Source organism: Sylvia atricapilla, chromosome 5 (assembly GCF_009819655.1).
Source record: "Sylvia atricapilla isolate bSylAtr1 chromosome 5, bSylAtr1.pri, whole genome shotgun sequence".
NCBI classification, from domain to species: Eukaryota; Metazoa; Chordata; class Aves; order Passeriformes; family Sylviidae; genus Sylvia; species Sylvia atricapilla.
The window spans coordinates 11,919,021-11,941,146 of NC_089144.1; the positions used below are offsets into that span (position 1 = coordinate 11,919,021).

Here is a 22,126-nt window from a genome sequence, read left to right on the forward strand (position 1 = left end):
GGGGCTCCGGTACCCGGGGGCGTCCCCGCCCCGCCGGGACAGCGGCGGGGGGAGAACCGGGGCGCCGAGTTCCCCGCGCGGCTGGGGAAGGGGCCGACCGGGGCGCGGGGGGGCGGCCGGGGCGAGGCGGCGGTGCCCTCTCGGCGCCCTCTCGGCGCCGGGGGACGGCGCGGCGGAGGCGCGCATCACCGGCGGTGCCGCCGCGGCTCTCGGGGCTGTGCGGCGGGAGCGGGGCGGCTGCCGCCCCTCACCCCCTCCCGGGGGAATCCCGGCCGGGGCACGGGCGGGCGGCCCGCGGCCTCCGCGGCGCCGCGGTTCCCTCCGGCGGGAGCCGGCGCGGTCCCGGCGCCGCCGGGGCGGGGGGTCCGAGCGCGGCTCCGGGCGGCCCCTGCCCGCAGCGCCGCGGAGCCGCATTGAGTCCGGCCGCGCCGTCCCGGGGCCGTCGGTGCCCGGGCTGCCGTGCCCTCTGCCGGGCCGTCGGTGCGGGCGGCTGAGGTGCGGGTACGGTCCGGGGCCCTTCCCGAGCTTGGGGCTCTGCTGTGAGCCACCTTCTCCCCGCCGAGCTGCTTGAACGGACCCTGAGCTGCCTCGGTGCCTGTGTCAGGTGATAGAACGTGTTCTCTGCTTCTTTTGAAAGGTCCTGAATGTCAGCATCTTCATCTTCGTCTCTGACCTCGTCTCTTGTATTCTCGTGTTGTACATGCGTTCATGTTTTCTTGAGCCTTTATATATTTTTTTCCCTTTTCCACCCTAAAACAGTGGCAACCGGACTACAGCTTATCCTTGGCTTTTTCCGTTTGGGAATCAAAATGTTAGGGAACTTCTCATCACTCAAAATTTCTGCCATCACATTAATTTTCTTGGTGTTTTATTTGCTGTCTTTTCTGTGAGAAACAAAGGAGCTGAGGAAAATTTATCCCATAGTAGTAGAACTGTCCAGGTGTTTGTAGCTTTTACTTCTGTTTCTCATACCTGGCCTCTGAGTGTGTGTTGTGCGGGTGAAACTCAGTTTCAGATTCACTGAAAGTTTGAGTCCGTAGGGTCAAGATCTGTGCCTGATATTTTGCCTTTTATTGCTTTTACATGTTGTTGATCACTTAAAAAGTAATGCTGCTGAGTCTTGCATTTTGTTCCAATTTTGCCAGTGTCTTATCCATCTGTCATATAATTAACTGGAAAAAGTAATTAATTGGAAAACCTGACTTGTTGAAAGTACTTTAATTAGTGTTCTGAAATTCTTTGTGATGAAATGTTCCTACAGAAAATACAGCTCATCTTACACTTTGGGTACACAAGTTCTCTCATAGGAATGAGACTACATATGATGTGTCATCGGTAATTTGTCTGCTTATATCTTCCTGTTGATGATGTTAAACAGATGGTGGTATCTGTTTTATCAGGGAGAAGTGCATCACTTGAAATAACCTGTTAATCCTAGTAAGTGAATCCAAATATCTTCAACTGCACTTGGAGTGGTCAGTGAGCGGCAGAAGGATGTGTTTCTGTTACATACATTAGTCCTTGGCATCAGACTTTCCCTGAGGTTAAGAGGCTAAAAGTGTTCTGTGGATAAAACTCAGGGTTATAAATAGCTGTATGCATTTGGCTATTTTTGTACCTCTGAAGTTTTGGTGATCTTCTTTGTTTTCCTCTTTGCTTGTGATTCCCTGAAAAAGGATAATCCTTTTCTCAGAAGTCTTATTTCTGTTCCAGTAAGGTGTTTATACATGTATGTGTGCACATCACCTTGATGAACTCCACTGTACAGTATTTGCAAGCAACTTTCATTTCTGAAGGTGAAGGTTGAGAGCAGTGCTTGGAACTTGTGTATTTAAGATCCCAATCCATGTTTGAAGTGGAATGTTTGTGCAGTTAAACGTTCTGTTGCTATGTTTTACTGCCAATGTATGTTTTTATTCTAGGTATAAATATTACAAAGGATAAAACATGAGCCTGAGTCACCAGAAAAAGAATTCGGAAACCTAGTTGGTTTAATTTAGTGTTTGTACTATCATTTTTTCCTCTTGTGTTGTGTGGAATGTGACATACAAATAAGTTGTCAGTAATTGTTGGGAACTCCATGGAGCATTTCAGGTATTCTGGTAGTACTGGATTTCTCCCAAAGCAGAGGCAGCTCAGCTTGTCTCAAAAAGTTGATCCCAGCTGAATCTGTAAGCTGCCGGGTGTTGGTGTGAATTCTAGGAGAAATCCGAGTCCTGCAGGTTTTGAAGCAGGAAGCAGTATTGGTGTGTTTTAGAGGGGGGACATAGGTGTGTTGAAGAATTCCAGTCAACCTGGTTTGAGGCAGTTGACCAGGCAGTGAGGGGTGGAGCACTCTTGGAGCTGAACAGTGCTGTTCCTGTCAGAGCTGGCAGGGGTCACTGGAAAGCAGTGGACTTTATTTCTTTCCCAATTCTCCAATGTTACATATACTGTCTTCCTTGGCTTTTTCTATATATCTTCATTTATTTATAATAGAAATATTGTTGACGATTTTTTTCTTTTCTCAGGACCTTTGTGAGTGAGAATGATAACACTCAAAGATTGGGGTTTGGGTTTTCCTTTGCCTGTGAGGAAGTCCCTGTCACAATAAACAGTGTTGTTTATGGATTCATCACTGAGTTTGTGTGGATTTTTAGTGAGACTTATTAAGGGCACAAAGCTTGACAATTGCTTTCTTTGTCTTCTCCCATTTGAGTCACTTCTTACTCAGATGATGGAACTGAAATTAATGGCAACTGAAAGATGTTAACTACCTACACCGTGACAAATTTTTATAAAACTTTTGACAGGCAGTGACCCAAATTAATATTCCTACCCAGAAAAAGGCAGTCATAATTGAGTGTCTCCCTTCTCCAAGAAGTGACCAGCTGTTGGGCAGTCTGTGTGCTAAGCTCTGAGCCATCAGCAGTAGCATACTTCTCCTGGCCCAGCCAAACACTTGGGATGGTTGTTATGATGGGTGGGGGGCAGGAAAAATATTATGGGTGGGGTGGAACAGGACAATAGGGAGCTGTGGGACAATGGTAAAAGCAGGCAGACTTAATTGCTTCTGCCCACAGAGCCAGGTAGGCCTGTTTTTTCTCTAATGTTTTTTTGTTTTATGAAGGAAACAAAACAAAACTCTTGGGGTACCTGTTGGAGGTTACTGCTGCATTTGACTGAGGACAGTTGACCACCACTTATTCAGAGATATGTGGTGGTGTGAAAAGTAACAGACTTTAGAAATAACAGCACAGTAAACTCAAGGGAGAAAACATGACATTTAAAGCTTTCAAAGGTCCTTCTTGATGGGTGCAGAGGAAATAGTTAATTATTTGAAGAAATTATATTTGAATTTCTAAGGAGAACCTGAAGAGCTTAATAAATTGCTATAGGGGAAAAAAGGGTTAATACTAATAAGAGCTATAATGTATTGCTGTGTAATGTTTGGGTATGCTCTACATGTAATCATGGAATAATTTAGGAAAGGGTCATTGGAAGTCATCAGTCTTGTCCATCACCACCTCAGGGCAGCTTCAAAGTTAGAGCAAACACATATACATGTAGAGGGATAGCCATTGTGTTGTCAGGAAATATGGAAATACAGCTTGTGTTTGTGGTGTGTTTTGTTTTGTTTTTTTTTTTTTTTTTTTTTTTTTTTTTTTTTTTTTTTAGTTGAAGGGGAGGATATCAGGGAGTTCCTAGAACCATTTGAACCATTTGTCTTATTTCTTAATTTATGCATGTGAAGCGTTTTTTTTTCCAAATTTGCTTCTGCTGGGAATACATGTAATGTTCAGTATTCAATTCTTCACTCAGTTGAGGTGGTCCTGGTAGACGTTCTCCAAAGAGCCTAGATGGCTTTCTGGAATGAGTCCAAGCATTGGACTCGTATTTGGAAATAATTTGTGGTTCTATTCTTAAAAAAAAAATAAAAATACAACTGCAGAGTGGGAGAAGAAATTAAAGCAATATCACATCAAACGTGAAATCGTGCAAGCCTTGAATTTTGGAAGTTGGCCAGTGCCAGATGCTTTTGGGTTTTAGGTGGCTGGCAGATGCTGGCTTGGCAGCTAAACACTCTTCGTGTTGATCTGTCTGAGGGACAGTTTGTTCTGTGTGTGGCTCATGCTCTCCTTGGTGTTGGCTTCTGGCCGCTGTGGGGTCGGGTTCAGGGGAGTGTTTGCATGGCCGAATACAGCCCAGTGATCTCTTTGGATGCTTCCTTCCATCCTGGGTTATGAAGCATGAGATTCCCTCAGCTGTGTGTTTATTTTTTTTTTCCTTTATTATTACTGTTATTGTGTGTTTAAATAGCTGCTTTCTTTTCGAATGAGAGTAAAATCTTGGCTTCAGTGACTTCCTGTGGCAGTGAGTTTGACAGTCTACTTATGTGTTGTAATAGAATATTTCTCTGTTAAAAATTTTGCTTTGCTGTTCTCTCAGCTTAGTTAATAAATGAAGTTGCCTGTATTATTGAGAAGGTGTTGGTTTTTTGACTGTTTTCTGGTTTACCTTGAAATCTCATTTAATTTATTATAATGCCTTATTTTTCTGTTCATGGTTGCGTGTTTCAATACGAGAGTCTTTCAAGTGGCTGGTAATTCACAGCCCTTCTCAGAACCCCTCCCCCAGTATTTTAATATTCTTCTCCCAATAAAGTAGGTGTATTTCAAGTCAGATTGCACAGCTGATCAGCCGAGCTGTACTGCAGTGTTTTCTTTGTCCTTCACCTTTTATTCAGGTCTCCCTGCTCCTCTGACTGTATTATATTGGATGGAGGAGGTCTCTGAGGTGCCAAAGTTCCTTTCTGGATTAGAGATATTGGTTCTTAAGGCTTTGAATAGTGTTCATGGTTCACTCCCTTGTAAGCCTTCCCTTACAGATAACATTGACATGTGGTTGGTACTGAATTCAGTTTATTTTGCCTCTTCATTGTTAAAGTTCATACATATTCTTAAGCTTTGCTAGTTTAAAATTGCCACCTAGAAATGTTACTGCTTCAGGTTTTCTTTTCTTCTTTGCGGTATAAAAGATAAATATAGTGAGCACTGCTGGAGCTTTTTACAGAGGCTTAAAATTTGGAATAATAGGACAGGGTTCAGTTCACTCTATTTCAGAACTTAATTTAGGCAGTACTTCATAAAAACTCTAGTCTACTGGTCCAGCTAGGAGGAGGAGAGGGCAAATAGCTCTAATTAGTCACGATTACTGTGTTAATGGTGCTTGAGAAGGCTTACTGGGAGAGATGCAGAGTGTGCTCAGAGCTGCCTCAGTGCCATTGCTGCTCACCGTCCTGCAGGTGCCCAGGTAAATCCTGTGAGAGCTGCTCACGGGCACTCAGACCCTGGAGCTGTCTCCTGCAGGTGACTGAGGACTCTCCACTGTGCTGATACTGGTGTGGAGTGGCTAAAACCCTTGGGGAGCCTTACAGGGCCATCCTGACCTTCACCCTCGGTTGTGTGGACGTGTCTTTAGGAAGAGATTGCTTCTGCTTGAAGTTCCCTCTTTAGAGCTCTGGGAGCCAGCAGGAATGTGGGGCATCTCGATTTGTGAGCTACCCTTACCTGTCATGGCCTGATGAGCAATGCCATGGTGTCTGCATTCATCTTTCTAGTAAAAAATCTTATGGTTCGAATAGTTACCTGGAATTTGCCATTTCTGGATGCTCTCCTCCTTGAACAAGGTAGTCACCAGGCACATGTGTGCTGGATGAGGCCCTGAATGTCTGCCTCTGTCACTGCAGTGTGCTAAGGCATGTGAAAGCTAGTGGAACATAAAGAGACCAGACTAGGAAGATTTAGTCTGTTTGGTTTCAGGATTAGGATGGTTCTGCATGAAGGAGAATGGGGATTTGTGTGCACTTTGCCTTGGACTGGCACTGAATGGAAGGGCTGCAGACCAGTGGTCTGTGATCCAGGGATCTTCTGGGCACTGGTATCGTGATCAATAGCTCTGTGCAGACTGGATGCTGCTGTTAATCTTCATTATCCAATTAGGTGATTGCAATAAAGAATGTTGATGCCAGATTTTGTTCAGTGTTTTGTCTGGTTTTGATTGCGGCACTGTTTGCTTTTCATAGACAACAGACTATCTGGAAGTCTTTGACATCTTTCCAAAGATTCTTTGAAAGTCCACATATGTTCTTTCACTTGCTCTTGTTTATCAGTTAGTTTGACATGTCCAGAAATGCTGATAGACTGAGACATGATCTTCCTGTGTAGAAACTGCTGATTAGACCCTATCAGATAGTCTTTCAGGTATAATGGTGTTCCATTTTTAATGATTGTTTTGAGGGCCTTGCCAGATACACATGTAAGGCTTGTTACTCTGCAATTCCTTGCTTGGATCACTCCAGAGACTTTTTTTTTTTTTAAGAATAGAAGCTCAGCATTTTCAACCGTGTTCCTACAGAACCGCGGCTGTTACAAGAGGCAGCAGCTTTTTCTGACAGCTCAGCCACTTCATGCCTCAGCTGCTTCAAAAACTTGCTGGATAACTATTTGTAGAACATGATGCTAACTTGGTGATTTAGGAGTGGTTTTCAGCTTCCTGACTGTAGTCATCAAGAAACCACAACTCTGCTGTGCAGTGCCTGGTGACAGATAAACATGTCTTCCTAAACACGAGTCAGTATTTCCAGTGAACAAGATTTATTACTGTGTTAAGAATCTCAAGAAAGAAGAAAGGAACATGGCATTTTATTTCAAGGTGGTGACTGTATTTGTTTGTTTGGAGGGTTTTTTTTCCCTAAGTGTTTGTTGAGGCAGCTATATATATATAAATTAAAAACTTGGTGTTTACAGAAATTCTGTTCCATAATAAAGTTGTTACAGTTGTAAAAGCTGATGTATATGTACAGTGTTTCAGGGATTTATTAGTTCAAGGTTGCAAATGTTTCATGGAATGTGTATGTGCGTGCATGCAGTATTCAGTACAAAAAAGGGGAATAGAAAATAACTTGAGATCAATCATGTGCTGTTTTATATTTAATTTTTTAAAAAAGATGGAACATTTTCAGAACTGGCTTGTAGACCCAGTGTGCTGACAGCAATTACTGTATTTAGTGAGAATTTTGAAACTGACATTTCTTATAGTAGATAAGAAGCAAAATTAACTTGAATATAGTTCCCTTTAAAGACTTGGATTTTTCTACTTTATTGAACAGCAGAATATGTTTAAATATTGAAAGCTTTTTGCTAATTAATAAATACTGCAGAGGGCTCGAAAGTAAATTATGGGAGGTGCAGAATCTTTGACTTCTCAGTTGAGAGTCCTTCCCCCCTATTTTTACGAGTAAGGTATCTATGAGATTGTGTCGTGTTACTTCAAATGAGCCATGAACCAGTTATGTAACAAAATTAGGAAACTTACACAGATCTTAAGGCTGAGGGCAGAGATTCCAGAAATGGCTGCAGCAGTTGCAACAACTGCACGCAATGTTCTTTTACCAGAACCTGAAATAAATCTCAGAAATCCTGCTAGTCAACATTTCCTTGCCATTTCAGACAGTTGTGTAATTCCCTGGCAAAGCAAGTATTCCTTGGGTGAGAGTTACTTTGTGTGGCACTTCATTGCTTCAGATATTGGTGGGTTTGCTGTGCAAGTGAAGGTGAATAAGTTGAATCTACTGCCCATCAGCTTTTGAAAGCTGGTTCTCACTGCGTGCTCTGTGCTGTGTTTGTGGTAGCTTCCTGCTTGGGCTGGTGAGTGAGCAAGGGCATGAGCTTATAAGGAAATAGGCAGCAGCAGAAATAGTGTCAGATGCAGTGGTTTGTGGGCAGAATACCGGGGCCTGAGAAAGGATCAGCTTTTCAGCATCTGACATCTTACTGGAGGCACGGGCAGGCATGGACATGCTGCCAGATGTCTGTCTCTCATCATATATCTCATGTTTGGTACATCTCTGTGCGTGAAGAACACAGCAGCCAGCATAGGGTCTGATTCATGTCTCACTGTTGCTGCTGTTGGCCTGAGGAAACAGGCCTTCTCAAACAAAGACCTCCTGAAATAGGCATCTAGGGATGTTAATTTTTTTTTTTTTTTTAGCTGGTTGGTTGAGGGTGATTGTATTTTGGGTTTTTGGGGGTTTTGGATTTTTTTGAGATGGCGCAAAGGGCAGAGTTTGAACATTAACTCTCATGAGCAGCATCCTAGGAACGCTGGTATAGAGTTTTAGCAGAGTTTTTGGTCTTCCTTGGGAAAAGCAAGTATGTTAATTCCTTTTTATTTGCAAACTGTTATGACCTTGGATTGCAAGATGACTTGGAGAGGCTTGGCAGGCATGGCAGGAAGAGTACTTTTCATGCTGGTTGCTGGATATTGTCCTTTGGTTAGCAGTGTCTGGAGTTTTCTTAATTTAACTTGACTTTTTTCCTTCTGTTTTGACTGTTACAGGTTTTCTTAAGGGTAGCTGGAAGGAACATGATAAAACCTCCACTGAAAGGTGTGAACCTGGGAGTGACAAGTTTCTCATTTGCTTGTATACAATTTGCAATTCTGAAATGCTGTTTTGAGAACAGCGATGCATAGATAAAGTACTTAAAAAGAACAGTGAGTGCATTGCTTAGTATTTGATGTTCCCTTTCAAAAAGGAGATGTAGGTTTAATGGTTTATGTGTAACGCACATGGAAAGCAATGATTCTTTTGGAGCATTGCTCTAAGGTTTTCATCTGTTCTTTGTGGCAGTGGCACAACTCCTCTGGGTTTGAGTGGAGGAAGGATGACTGCTGGTAAGTTTAGTGCTGTATCTGCATTACAGGGATACCTCCCTTGGTGTGTGTTACTCATGGCAGAAGCAGCTTTTCAGTCAACAGCGGATGCCTGATGTGACTCAGCTGTTTATTTGTCTCATTTAAACTTAAAGTATCAAATGATGTCAGCAATTCGATGAGAATGTTAACTTGTATTTTCATGTTGAACCTAGAAAGCGAGGGGGTTTTCCTTCATTAAAGTTGTTTTCTAGCTGTGCATGAATAAGGGTAAAGCTTTAAGAGAGTTTGCTATAAAATTAGTAGTTTAGGCCACAGTCTACTGTTCTGATTCATTGTCTTTTCTTACTCTGCATGCCAGGGAATCTTAGTGAAGTTATGTCTGTGATTGTGAAACTGCAGTATTGAAGATCTAACATAATGGTAAAACAGTTCTATCTTAGAAAGCAGTTGAAACCAGGTTGTAGTATTCTCGTGGCTTTATATGATAACCTTTTAAAAACTGCCTTTAATTTCCTGAAGGTGCTAAAAATCAATGCCTTTTAAAAAAACATTTGAGACAAAAGCAACCTGTTTTGCAATTTTTAATTCTGATGATGTATAGTGAACATGCAACTTCATTGCTTCATCAGTCTATGATCATAATGAGTTGAGAAGGACACTCAAGTCTTGACTCAACAGCTGGATGGTATCTTGACCATTCAGGCTGGGATTGCTATAAAGGGAACAGGTTCCTTGAAATACTTAGTGATTCACAGTGTTTACAGGCAAGGAAAACAACTATTTATCTAGGCGTCCTTGCTTGTGTTGTGTTTTTAATTATGTCCTTTTGCTAGGTGACACTGCTTAGACTTGTATATTCTTAAAAAAAAACTTTTTTTTTTCTTTGTCACTATGGAAGAGCACAATTTTATTCTGAACTTCTGTCAGTTTAGATTACTTTAGACTATCATTTAGAGATGTATACAGTCAAGTCTGACTAGGGTCGCCAAATCCTGGCCTGTGGGTATGAGTAAAATTTCTAAATATACTTTGAATTTATTTAAATCCTGTCTTACTCAATAAGCACTGCAGTACTGTGGGGCTTGCATGAACTCTTAGCTACCTAAAGACATCTAAATATAAATTTCTGTGGCTTTTGAGAAACTGCTGATTTGATTGCAAGGTGTATCGTGTAATATGATTATGACCTGAACTGGGAAGTAGCTAAGAAACCTCACCTCTGAACAGGGACCATCAAAACTAGGTAGTCCTCTCTATTAAGCCTTAAGAAAGTAATGAGGTTTTGAATAAAAAATACTGCTAGTTATTAACTGTGATTTTGATGGAAATGTAATGAAAACTCTGTTAAATGTTACAGAGATGTGATCATGCTTTTGTATTTGGATGCTCTGTCTAATCTCTGAAGTTGGGAGTATTGTTTGTGTTGCTCTTAGTCTTCAGCTAGTAAGGATTAACTTAATCTTGCTGTAGGTACTCTGCACAGGACGTTGTACAACTGAGTGCTTAAGCTGGTCCCTGTCCTAGATGCAGATATTTGACATAGGGCGTGGAACAGAAGGCTGGGTCCAGAGAGGATGAGGGGAGAGCCAGGCAAAGAACAGGCACTGCTCTGTCCTGCTTGTGTTTGTCCATCAGCGCTTTTCCCTTGTTCACTTTTACCCAGTTGATACTGATGAGCTTTAGAGCTGGGCTTTTACAGGCTGACCTCAGGATCAATGTCAGTTGCAAACATGAATGACAGAGTGACTTGTAATGGATATGCAGAGTTCTGAAATTGCTAAAATACTTTGTCTTCAGTCTTAGGTGTTTCATGAGCTGTGGGCAGATGGTCAGAGCCAGGGCTGCAGCTGAAGTACCTTGAATTGTTTCCATCCATCCCTCGCCCAGATAAGCTAGCTTCAGACTGAGTCTATTAAACTCATAATGTCTCATTTCACCTCATTAAACCCCCCAAAACCTAAAGACAAACTAAAACCCAAACCACAGACCAATCCCAGCTACTGCAAGCAGAATCACTATACAGAAATAATTAAATAAACCTTTTCACCTTTCATTACTGTGCTGTCTCAGAAATGGTTGTGTAGCTCTTGAAGAAAGCATGTGATATTTCCTAGTAGAGGTATTTTTATTTAGCACACCAAACTGTTTGGAGGCATCCATCCCATGATTTTGTCATATTTACTTTTGTAAGCATCATCTTTGCATTTGTTTATGCAAATGTGTATGCAAATAAGCTTTAAATGCCACCAAAATAGATTCTATGGAGGATTTAATGCAGAGAGTTTCTTAAAAATATGAAAACCATGGATAATCTAAATAACAGGTTTGTTGATAGAAATCAAATAAAGCTGCTTCTTTTTATTTGCTTTATAGTTTTGTGAGGTAATTGTTTCTTGAGGCAAAGGATTTCTGAGTGAATTGAAAAGCTACTGCAAACAAAGGTTACTGCCTTTAAAATAGCTTGATCCATTTTTAGCTGTATTGGACACAGTTGGAAGTCTTGGATTCATGAGTTAATCTTTGGTTTCCTGAAAAATCATTGACCTTGGAGAAAGACATCAAGTTAACGTAGCTGTTGAGGGAAAGGTTTCTGTCCAGGTTCAGCAGTTCTTTACTGCTGGTAATGAGTTGTTCCAACCTTTTTCTCATCCTGTGATTAGGCTGGTAGGAAGTAGGGTGTATTGTATTTGAGAGGGGTGTTATTTAGGAGAAATGAGAGGGAGTTGAAGGTTCTCCAAGATGAGGTCATGGAGGCAGGGAGGTGAGGGTGTAAATGTGATCAGTATCTCTGCAGCCCCTTCCTGCCCTGGCGCCTCTGTAGCAGTGAGCTGCTGTCACTGTGATGTGTGATGTAGGTGCTGTGTGTGGGGAAAGGTTTAATGTCACTTTTGAGTCCAGTGTACCAAAGGATTTTTAAAGTCAAGTTTGATTGAAGAGGTTTTCCAATAAGAAAGCAAGTCCTGTTGTGAGCTTTGTATGGGTGAGAAAGAAAGGTGACCAGTCTGTGTGATACACCAGGTTATCAGAGTCTCTCTTGGGCTCCTTCCTTTTATGTGATAGCATTTTTATATTCATTGTGGCAATGAATTCTTAATAATTGATAGTTGCTCTTAGAAAAACAGACTCTTATCAGAAGCAAATAGATCAGAAGCAATTACAGATGTTGACAGAGTCATGGCTGCCAGCTTTCAGTGACTTGATGTGACTTACATGATATTTTCAATAGTGGAAAAATAGAGGTGTTTGCTTGCTCAGTTGCACCAATTGTCAGTGTTCTGATATTTTTCAAAATTTCAATGGCTTTCTAAGCTCTCTGAGACATTTCTTTCACTTGCATTGTAGTTTTATCTGAAGTTGTATAAAAGATATTGGAGTTGCACTGTTAGAAATCTTAAACATAGGTTTGTTTGGGAAACATGAATATGTATGGCATTATGTTTCTTAGAAATCCTCAAGTATATATAATATCAATCCATGTGTTGAAGGTTTATACTATAGTGTATATGCTGCATGTCCAAACTAAAGACAGTGTTATTTATATCTTTTAAGTAATGCACTGTGTAAAATAGGAGTATGTCAATGCACAAGTCAGAGAAGAATGAACAAACAAACGTCAGTGCAGAACTGAGTCTTTTGGAGGGTCATTTTTTAAATAAATAGAATCACACTGGGTTGGAAGGGAGCTGTTAGGATAAAGTCGATCTCCCTGGCCTTGCACAGGACGATCCCATGGATGTGGCCCTCCACTGGATGCTGTCTCATAGCTTAATGTCCTTTTGTGTTGTGGTGTCCAAAACTGTCCCCAGCACTGGAGGTGAGGCCACCCCAGCCCAGAGCAGAGCAGGAAAATCCCCTCCCTTGCTCAGCTGCTGATGCTGTGCCTGATGTCACCAGGACAGGGCTGGCCCTCCTGGCTGCCAGGACACTGCTGCCTCATGGTCCCCTGTCCACAGACCAGGTCCATTTCTGCAGCTTCTCTCCAGCCTCTTGTTCCCCAGTCTTTATACACAACCAGGGTTGTCTCAGGTGCAAAATGTGGCACTTTCCCTTGTTGAACTTCATATGGTTTATACCTGCTTTTAAAAAAACCCTCAAACACTGACGTCTTTGGTGATGAATAATGTACAGTAAAGTGTCACGAGTTACTGTTGTTATAGGACACAAAAAGAACAGCACTCACACAGTCAGGTCATCAGGGTAAAAAGAGAGAAGTTTATTTTTTGACCTCGATTTATATAGATTTTGGACAATGACCAAGGATTGGAGGGAAAAGTTGTCACCTCTTTAGCCACACTGGTCAAACTAGAAGTCTATTAATTGTCCTCCTTTTAGAGAGGTATGTAAACATCACTTTGCTTACTTGAAAATATGTGAGAAACTCCACCACAAAAATACATTAGAAGGCTGAAAAAGATCAGAGCGACAAGTTACTGTAATGCTTAGGTTTGTCATAAAGACACTCATCTTAATCTACTGTACAGTTTTGGTTTCCATCCCATTTGCTGAATGTTGTGGGGTTTTTTTTTTTTTTTTTTTTTTTTTTACCTTTCTTATCTGTGTAAAAACTTTAAGCAAATCTCTTTAAATCATGAGATAGGTACCAATTAATTATAATTGGTTATATTTAGGTTAATGATTCTTGCTTCCTCTTAATGAAGAAATATAAGGCGCAATATTATTGTTGATACTAAAAATCTTACAGTAAGTGTAATATTTTTATGCAAGATGAATCTTGGAAAATGCTTGGTGTATAGTTTGGTGTTTGGGAACTAAGCCACTGTCATCCTTATGACATCCTTAACCATGTCCTTGCCATCAGTGAGGCCACACCTGGGCTGCTGAGTCCAGTTCTGGGCTTCCCAGTACAAGGGAGACACAGATGTACCTGAAGGCTTTTTATGTTTTTCTTTTCTTCTTCTTTTTAATGAGCTCTGGCTGACTGATTACACAAAAGAAGACTAAAAATTAGTAAAAATTAGTTTCAAGATACAAATATTTTACATAGGCTGGAAGTTTGGGTTGTGGTTTTTTGTTTTTTTTTTTTTTTTTCATACTGAAAACTATTATTACAGTGGCATCAAAGAGTAACTAATGGTATTGCTATTTTGTTCATTAAAACCACCACAGAATTTTCCCTTAGTTTTATCTTTTTGATTTAATTTTGGTCTACTGTTTTCATGAGGGCATTAATTTTATCATTAGTGAAGTTCTAGCACTGGTATTGTTTTCTTCTCCAAGTATATCTAATAGTCTGTATGAATTTTTCCTGCATTTTATAATTATTCTGGAATTCAGAGTACTGTGTTGAGCTAATAACTGGAGGTTGCTTTATTTATCAGAAAAAAACCAAAAAGCTGCATGTAATATAATACTTGTGAGGTTCTTGTGTGGCAATGACAGATCATCTCTGTGCAGCCTGTGTGTTTTACTGGGAAGGAAGGACAGAACTGGGTCTTTTCATGTCCTGTAGCAGCAGATTTGGATTTTTTTTGTTTGCCTAGAGGAGAAAGCCCAAACTCTTACTAAAATAGAAATGAGGCAATGTGTAAAGTAAATACAGCTGTTCAGTTATTTGCAGGTAACGGGAGTGAGTGGAAGTAAAGTTCTGTCTCTTTCTGTTAACAGCCTAAAATGACTCTGTGAATTCAGTGGAATAAATGGCGTCCAAAGTAACTGATGCTATAGTTTGGTACCAGAAAAAGGTAAGATTTCTATTTGTTTTTATGGTGGCTTTTTGTGTTTATGTGTTGATATAACAAATATAAAATACTTATGCCTTACTTGTTAGCATTGTATGAGAGTGAGTCGCTTGAAACTTTTCTTCCATAGGTAAATAAATATTTAGTGAAATGAAATAGCTTTTGGTCTATGCTGAAAACTCCTTACTCCCTTGGTTACCTGTGCTCTGCAAAAAAAAGAAATTTTGCATTCTTGGTAGAGTGTTGATGTGTACAGGAGAATGTTGTTTCTGTAGCACAGACAAGAATCCTTGTATTTAGGTAGAAAGTAGGAATTGAAACAAAATTTCTGTCAGTAACAAAAAATCTGTATAATATGTACCCAAAAGAGAACCATTGGTTCTCCATGGTTTAATGAGTTTTTGTGAGTTAGTGTTTTCCTTGGGTCTATAGCCATTTTTTGGAGAGGATACATCTTGTCCTTAATCAAATAATGGCAATGATCTTCAGAACAGAAATTCTGGTTAGCTTCTAGCAAAGCAACAGTTACTTTTTACAAATAAGATAATACTGGTCAGCTTTGTTGAGAGCTTTATGACAGTGAATTAAATGTAGAGTTGAAAGAGCAGAAAAATTAATTTTGCTGACTTAATTTATACCAGTCATTCAATTTTATATTAAAAACTTGAAAATAATTCACAGATGAATTTTTTTTTTTTAATTTGGTGTACTCTGATTTGGAAGATGACTTATAAAAGATCTAACATAATGAAATTCATTGCATGATCTCATGGAAGTGGGAAGTGATGTTGATTTTACCTGCTTCTGCTCATTCTCTCATACACTTAATTCACTCACTGTGTAGTGATATGAGAATATGATGTCCAAACAGCAGGCTGTGTTTGTGTTTGGTCTAGCCAGGATCTCTTTGTGCAGTGCAGGAGATGCTGGATGTCCAATCCTCATCATGTCTCTGAGGTTGTTTTTGTTGGTGATGATGCACTCTCCTGTGGACAGATCTTTCGTGATATTCAGCTTTACATATAGATGGTCCTTTGATGCAACAGCAAGTCTGCAGTCTGTGTAAACCTTAAGTGAAGTTCATGTTTGTTGTTTGGTTGTTTTTGGTTTTGGTTTTTTTAAAATACTTGTCTCTTTTCCTGTTGGTCATACGGTAAAAGGAATGGCACATTTAATATGCTCCAACTTTCCATGCTCCTGATGGTAGGAAGGCAGGATGAGTCATTGTGGTGTGATTTTACAGAGGGGAGGCCTTCTGGTCTTGATATAAACAACCCATTCCTCAATTTTACTTTTCCCAGGACATTGCTCCCAACAGGATTACTTGTTATCACCACAGGTCATTCTTTTAACCCTTTTTCTGTCATCTTTTCCAATGATTTCACATATGTTTCCAGTTTTTTCGTTCATAGTAAAACCAGCATTTCTGTGGTGAATCCCTGTGGGCTTTGACAGAGGTCTGCTCAGCCAGGAATTGCACAGTGCCTTTGTGGTGAGGTGACTTCTGTTACTTCTGGAAGGACTGAGCTGTATTCAGGAGAAATAAGATCATGTATAAACCAGATGCTGGTCTTCTCCTTGGTGTGAACAAAATTTAGTTGCACTACACATGTGGACTGGGATCTGCCAAATGAGCAAGTTAGGCTGCTTTTGTGTGAGGAAGTGTAATGTTTTGAGACAAATGGTTGTACTGCAGAAAAGTTGCAGATGTTTGTGTGAATTAGACTGTAATTTCTTAGCTACCACATACTGAGGTTTCTCCTGGATCTGGCTACTAACCCCAAAGAGTTTTCCAGCTCTATAGTGTGTGATCTGTTCTTGGAAGTATTTAGACTTTTCCACCTGTGCCCTTGATTTTGCTTCTTGATTTGTTTAAATCTCTTGCATGGCATAGTATTTTTTACCCATGGGTTTTTTGTTTAAACCAAAGTTTTCAATTTGGGGAACAGAAAGAGTTATGCTGTTCAGTTACCAGATTTTGTTTGCTTATGATATCAAGAAACAGAACTGTATGACCTGTTGTTTGCTTCCAGTTTTAAATTTTCATTTCAGTTTTTATGGTTGTCGTCAGAGTTGTCCCACTGATTAGATCTACTGACTCATCACAGCTGTAGCTAGAATTGAAAGTGGGGAGGGATCCAAACCTAGTGCATTCTGGTAGTAGGAGTTTGTTTCTGGGGCAAGAGAGAAGCAGGGTTGCAGTCAGAATTGATCAAATTGATATTACTTGCCTCTATGATGAAATGAGAAAAATAAGCTGTTGTTTTGGGGAGGTGTTTTCAGGTTAATCAATTGGTGTATGAGTGCCTTGAAAAAGAACATTAACGTATACATGACAAAGAAGCATTTGAGTAGGTTGGGGCTCTGTAAGAAATACTGAGCAGATAACTTGCTCCTTGTCTTTCTTAGTTTTTTATTTTAATGTATTTTAAAATGTATTTAGTACATGTGTCTCTCTACTGAGTTTCAAAGGTCTGTTGGTTTCTCAAACAAGAGATGTGTTTATATCTCTTCAATGGAAAGAGTTAAGCAATTGAGCTCTTCCAACCCTACTATAGGCAAGTTTTGCAAACAGCAAGTTTACTCATGACTCATACTATTGTCTGAAATTGAGCTCCTTGCACCAGGATGATTTTGTAATACCCCTAATTGTTTAAAAGGTCAGAACTTTTATTATGTAAACATGTTTTTCTGTTTTGACAATAGATTTACTCTGCTTTTCGTGCACTGGAGCTCCTGATTACTGTCTTGTAAAAATACAGTAATCAATTCTGAATTATTTTAACTTGCATTGTAAGATTTCAGAGAGATATTACAGCAGCTTGTGATTTGAGATACAAGATTGCACGGACAGTTTTAGTGCTTCCAGTGATTACTTGCATTTCCCAGCCAGTACAAATACTTTTGCAAGGCATGAAATCTGCTAGATACAGGTTGGCTCTGTAGAAATTAAAATAAATGAAACCTCTACTGTGTTTCTGGATGCACTAGGTAGTGCAGTGGTGGGGTACTGATGTGTGATAGAGGGTTTGTCTGGCTTGTTTTCAGCCCTTGGAGCTGCCCTGCTTCTTGCAGTAAAGGGAGTGGCAGGAGTGTCTGCATTGCTCTCTGCAAGGGTTCCAGGCAGCTACTGAGCTGCTACTCACATAAATGCCCCACTTGGTTAATGTCCTTGGGATTATGTGTGTGTACCACAATACTGAAATTGCTTCAGCTTGGTAGTGGATTAATTTTATGGAGAAAGCCATCATGGTGTTTCCTGTGAAAAAAATCTGACACCTGAATTTATTGAAAACAATTTCAGCGTCTGGTGGCATAACTTTTGTATGATACTCATACTATATATGTACTTGAAGTATTGCCTGAGTAACAGTAACTGAGGTTAAAAATAATCAAGTTATGAATAACTTAAAGTACTGCTTCTGTTGCTTGAAACTTTTTGCATTAATTTCTTATAATACTTTCAAGTTTTACAGATAATAGTAGGTGGAATTTTTGGTCTGATTTCCAGTTTGGAGAAGATATGTAAATTTACCTTAATGACTTTCTGATTTTCAGTCCTTACAGAAGTCTTGCTGCTAAAATGGGAAACTCCTTCTCCTGCAATATTACCAACAAATTTGTACAATTATGTTGTTCCTTCTCTTGGGAATGGTTGTAGGGAAGGCAGAATGAAACTTAATGAATTGAGGCTGGATCCTACACCTGATTGCATATCATTTAACTTTGCCAGTGGAGCTTTCTGCTGCTTTGGGTGTCCCTTGGGTTCAGCTGTTAAAGGACACAATAAAACAAATGAGATGTTTTCTCTCTCATGGCTTTAAAGGGCAAAATTAGAGTTCTAATGGCATTGCTTTAAGATCTTAATATTCAGTGGTTTACAGCTCATCAGTCCAAGATTATACTTGCCTATTTAGATGCACAGAATGGCCTGGGCTGGAAGGGACCTGAAAATTCATCATGTTCCAAGCCCCCCACCATAGGCAGAGACATCTTCCAGTAGAGCAGGTTGCAGCTTGGAGCACATGCTAGTGAAGGCCCAGGTGGAAATTCCAGTACTTCTCCATGTCCCTGGTAACCAGCTCTCCTGTTTCTTTCCACAGAGTGCCCACATTTTTCCTGGCATTCTTTCTGTCATCAACAAACCTGTAGAAGCTTGTTTGTGTTGCCCTTGAGGTTCCTGCCCACGTTTAACTCTAGCAGTGCTTTAACTTTCCTAACCTGGTCCCTGCATTAAGTTAATAAAGGAGGAATTAAACGAAAATTATATCCTACCTTTAAACTACCAAAAAGTTCCTTTTTGGCACTGAATTCACACGATACATTATTCACCTGGGCACCAAAGGCAGTTTTTGCTAAATGGACAGGCTGTATGGCTGTTTTACCTAAGACTTCGGATGCTGAAACTGCATTGATTTGAAAGCATCTGACTTCAAATGCTGAAACTTGACAAGTGTTGGAGCTGGCATTTGTCAGAGCACTGAGGAAGAAAATGTATGTTCAGATAGAGTTTCCTTCCACATTTGGTACTCAAGTAGTCACCTGGCCTAGTGAGGATTTACTTTCAGTGCCTTGTTTGCTGAGCCAAAACTCTGTTTTCTGAATCTGGTACAAAAGATGAGTCCAACAGGGGCTGTGGCTGAATGAAGCAGGCTTGCATTTTGCCTGCCTGTAGGCTCCCATGCCTGCTTTGCCTTTCCACAAACTTTCATACATCTATTTAATGAATTTGGTCAGGAAACTCATGCAGGTAAAACTAAGACTGGGAGTCTACAAGGACATGAACCTATCTAATGGCAGGGGAGTGGAATCCCTCTGTCTTGACAAGGGTTCTCTGATTCTTAAATTGTTAAATTAGGCCTTGTGAAATTATAGCCTGACATTTTCTTTTCTCTTCCTGCATGATATGATTGATCTTTCAGCCACCCAGACAAATGCAGGGACAACAAGGAAAGCATGCTGAGGGAAATGGAAATGATCAGGGATGTAAGGGCAATGCTGTTCTAAAATCCTAGTTGCAACAGCAATAAAGTTTCTGGATTTTCAGAGCTCTTCAGGGAATTATACTGAATAATGAGCCTGTCAGAGTGGTTTTCTTTTCCCAGTTACATCTTGAGACTGTTTTGTTTTGCGCAAGTGCATTATAATTTAAAAAAAAAAAAAAAAAGGTTTCAGAGGTTTTAAATCCTTCAGGCTTGGAGAGTAACTGGGCACTGTTTGCAAAGTGTAGCCATGGATGTAGGAAAGGGATTGCTCTTGACCAGCTCAGACAGCACTAGGGTGTTGTGTCTAGCTTTGGTTATTCCTGTACTCTCATTTAGTTAAACCTACAAACGATTTCTAACTGTTCTTCTGCATGTAGTTTAATTGTATGATGAAAAGAGATGCTTTGTGGTTTTCACAGATACGCTAAAATTTGTAAACCATTGCTCAGGGCAGTAAATAAGTATGGCTAACAGATCTTAAGAAGAATTAATCTGCAAAGAATAATTGAGAAAAACCATTAGTATGTAGTTGATAAATGTTTAATTAGCTATTATTGGACTCTGAAAGGGATGGTATCTCTAAAGTAAGGCTTAGTAAAATTATTGTTCAGTGAAATAAAGTAAAATTATTGTTCTCTGTAAATACAGTGCTGTTGCAGTTATTGGCAGAATTTAAGTGCGTCATTAGTTGGCAGTTCAAATAGTTAATAATAAATAAGTCGTCTTAAAGGTTTGAATCGCTTGCTTAATTTTACTCTAAACATCTGCTTTCATTTCTCTGTCTGGCACCAAACAGGGAGAAGGAAGGGATATCAGGATATTTTAAAATCAGAAGTAAAATTCAGCAGTTATAAATTCAAAGCTCTGTACCTTAGGATATAGAAGCTTGATCCCTTCACTGTCCTCCTTTTGACTAAAACTTTCTAAACTCTTTGCTGTTAACAGACAGCGTACAGCTGTCATATAGTGATTTCTATCTATGGCTTATTGGCTAAGTTTGTCTTAGCTTAGGTTGTCCACTCCACATATCCACCATAAACAAAACTGAAAAAACCCTTCCACCCTTGAAAATGAAAAATATACAGGAAAAAACCAATCCCAAGCCTAGAAATCTAGTCCGACAGAGATAATTCTACTGCTGAGCTACTAAAGTATTGCCTTTACTGCAATGGGGATCAGTTCGTGTAAGAAATAAACAGGAGTTTAAAATAACTTTTAATAATCCTCTTCTAAGTTTTGAGAAAATGAGACATATTGCAAAAATTAGTAATATATTAGTATATAAATTATTTCTATATGGATATCTTAATATTAAAATTGATACAGAAAATTATACAGTTATTTTTAATTATCTAGCAGTTTATAAAGCGTATTAGCTAATATTTTAGCACTAAATATTTTAATAAGTTGTCAGACAGTCCAAGGAAGTAACTTCATTATTTATTTACCAATCTTTAGATCTTACATATTTCTGTTTTGTTATACTATTGTGATGTGCCTTGTAAAAGTGTTTAGAGGTTTTAAAGAGCAGAGTTTAGCACACAAGTTTCATTATTGATAAACATTAAAGTTTCAAGATCCAAGAGGAAATACTATGTATTCTTAGGATTATAATCTTTGCTAGTCTGCACGGTCATAAATTATAAATGCCTCTTGAAATATTGATCAATTCCATTAGAATCAGAAGGGCCTTGCGAGTATTGGGCTACAGGTTGATACCATCACTACATTAGCTTAAAGTGAATATCAGTGTCATTCACAAAGCTCAAGTTCAATCTTGATGCACACGTGGCTTGTTAGAGAAGGGCACTGGGGAGAAGCACTGTGCAGTGCTAAAGCCCTTTCCACTGTGCTTTGAACTAAATATTGCTGTGTTTTCAATAGCTTAGCTATTTACTTAAGCTAATTGCTATTGCTGTTATACAACCAAACTGTAGAGCTGCCAAATTTCAGATGTATGAAGAAATTTGATCAAATGCTTCCTGACTTATTTGATTGGGAAAGAGTAAGTGCAGTTATTTTAGGTAATTGCAGGAGATGCACATTTCTCTTAAACCCAGAAAATCTTATAAGGACTTAAAAAGGATCTCAAATTTATTTAATCTTTCAGTAAAGAGCTAGCTTTATGGAGTTTACCAAACGTGAAGTTGTAATTTCCCATGCCAAGTCACATAAAAGTTAGATTTTTTTTTTTTAAATGATTACTTGTGAGGAAATTTTTTTCCCAAGAAAACCTATTTGAAAGTTTATCATACTTTGTTTATTTGGGATGTGAAACACCTGTTTCTCTCTGTTGTGAGAGTTCCTGCAGTTTTCATTTGCATTTAATCCATTATATACTGAAAATTTTTATAGTTGCTTGAAGAATGATTGCAAATGCATAAAGGAACAGAATCCCTTTTATCTTCTTTACTTGGTATTTATTGAGGTGTGGGATCTTCAGAACTGAGTGTTTTAGGGGTAACAGAGTTGGATAGACTGGATAAAATCTTGGCATTGAGGAGGCCTGGGATGCAGGATTTAAACTATGTATGAAATAACATTTACTACTTTATCTAATTCAGCTGCAAGTAGGTTATACCACAGTTTTTAATATCTGTAGCTTATTACTGACAAGTTCCCTACAATAGGGTTGTGTTGATGCTTGGTGGTAAAAGTTGCATTTCAAAATGAGACAATAGGCTTGTCATCTAACTTTTCGTTAATTTATTTTCTACCAAGTCATAACAAATAAAAAATGCTATA

The 22,126-nt window shown here is 39.5% G+C and overlaps 1 protein-coding gene across 3 annotated transcripts in view; it reads left to right on the top strand.

The window, feature by feature from the left end:
• The window catches only part of PHTF2 (putative homeodomain transcription factor 2), a 63,641-nt gene that overhangs the window by 121 nt on the left and 41,394 nt on the right, over positions 1-22,126 (top strand). For 2 of the 3 annotated variants that reach the window (XM_066318728.1, XM_066318731.1), the window contains exon 2: positions 14,323-14,399. In XM_066318728.1, coding sequence (XP_066174825.1) covers positions 14,355-14,399 — 45 coding nt within the window. In that variant the 5' untranslated portion in view covers positions 14,323-14,354. Of the gene's footprint in view, positions 1-14,100; positions 14,400-22,126 lie in introns of those variants that run through there. The other variant, XM_066318730.1, reaches the window with a different exon arrangement.